General features: G+C 45.2%; 1 protein-coding gene across 1 annotated transcript in view; it reads right to left on the reverse strand.

Moving 5' to 3' along the window:
• Positions 1-106: 106 nt before the first annotated feature.
• Positions 107-987, reverse strand: part of TLR2 (toll like receptor 2) — a gene marked incomplete at its 5' end in the record, with an annotated part of 22,283 nt that continues 21,402 nt past the window's right edge. Inside the window, one exon of the mRNA XM_027900929.1 lies at positions 107-980. Within this exon, the coding sequence (XP_027756730.1) occupies positions 621-980 (360 nt within the window). The remainder of the gene's footprint in view (positions 981-987) is intronic.

The following is a 987-nucleotide window of genomic DNA, read 5'->3' on the forward strand; positions in this document are numbered from 1 at the left end:
CTATTCTCACACAAGCTCTCTCACAAGCAAAGCAGAACAAGGAATTAATTTGCTACTTCCCATCAGCAGGGAAATGTTTAGCCACTGCCATGAAACAGGACTCCATTACACAGAACAGTTACTTGGGAAGGCAAACACAATAACTCCAAATACCCTCCCTTATTCTTTCTTTCCCACAACTTTTATTGCTAAGCATGAAGTCACGGAGCATGACATTATAGTATGGGACATCCCTTTGGTCAGTTGGGATCAGCTGCCCCAGTTCTGTCCCTGCCCAAATTATGATGCACCCCCAGCCTACTTGCTGGCGACACAGCATGAGAAACAGAAAAGACTTCAATACTGTGCAAGCACTGCTGAGCAATAACTAAAATGCCCCTGTGCTGTGAAGGCTGTTTTGGTGACAAATACAAACCACAGCACCATAGAAGGAACCATGAAGAAAATTAACTCTATTCCAGCACAAACCACTACAACAATTCAGAACCACAGCTACAAAAAGAAAATAATCTCACAGCAAATGTTAGAATTTGCAGTGGCTCAGCTCTCTGTTCTTGGGATACAGATAACTGATGGGATAAAAGAGCAAAGGAAGAAATTCCAAAGTATATTCTATCTGTCTAGGATTTTAGAGCCATTTTCAAATTAAACCAAAACATCTGCTGCTGCTCTTCACCAAGAGGCCACTCCAGGTAGGTCTTTGTGTTCATGATCTTCCGCAGCTTGCAGAACCTCTTGGGAATCGTTTTGCTCTGGATGGGCTCCAGGAGGACAAGAATCGCCGCATCGTTGTTCTCATCAAAGAGGCGGAAATGCGAGAAATCCAGCTCGTATTTGCACCACTCACTCTGCACAAAGTGCTCGGACAGCACAAAGAGCGTTTTGTGGCTCTTCTCAATGGAGTCAATGATGTTGTCCACAATCCACTTGCCAGGCACAAAGTCCCGCTTATGGAGGCAGAGCCGAAAGGGAGGGCAGGCCTGCTCC

The sequence above is a fragment of the Empidonax traillii genome, unplaced genomic scaffold, assembly GCF_003031625.1.
Source record: "Empidonax traillii isolate 1590-97213 ecotype Southwest subspecies unplaced genomic scaffold, ASM303162v1 scaffold756:size664756, whole genome shotgun sequence".
Lineage (NCBI taxonomy): Eukaryota > Metazoa > Chordata > Aves > Passeriformes > Tyrannidae > Empidonax > Empidonax traillii.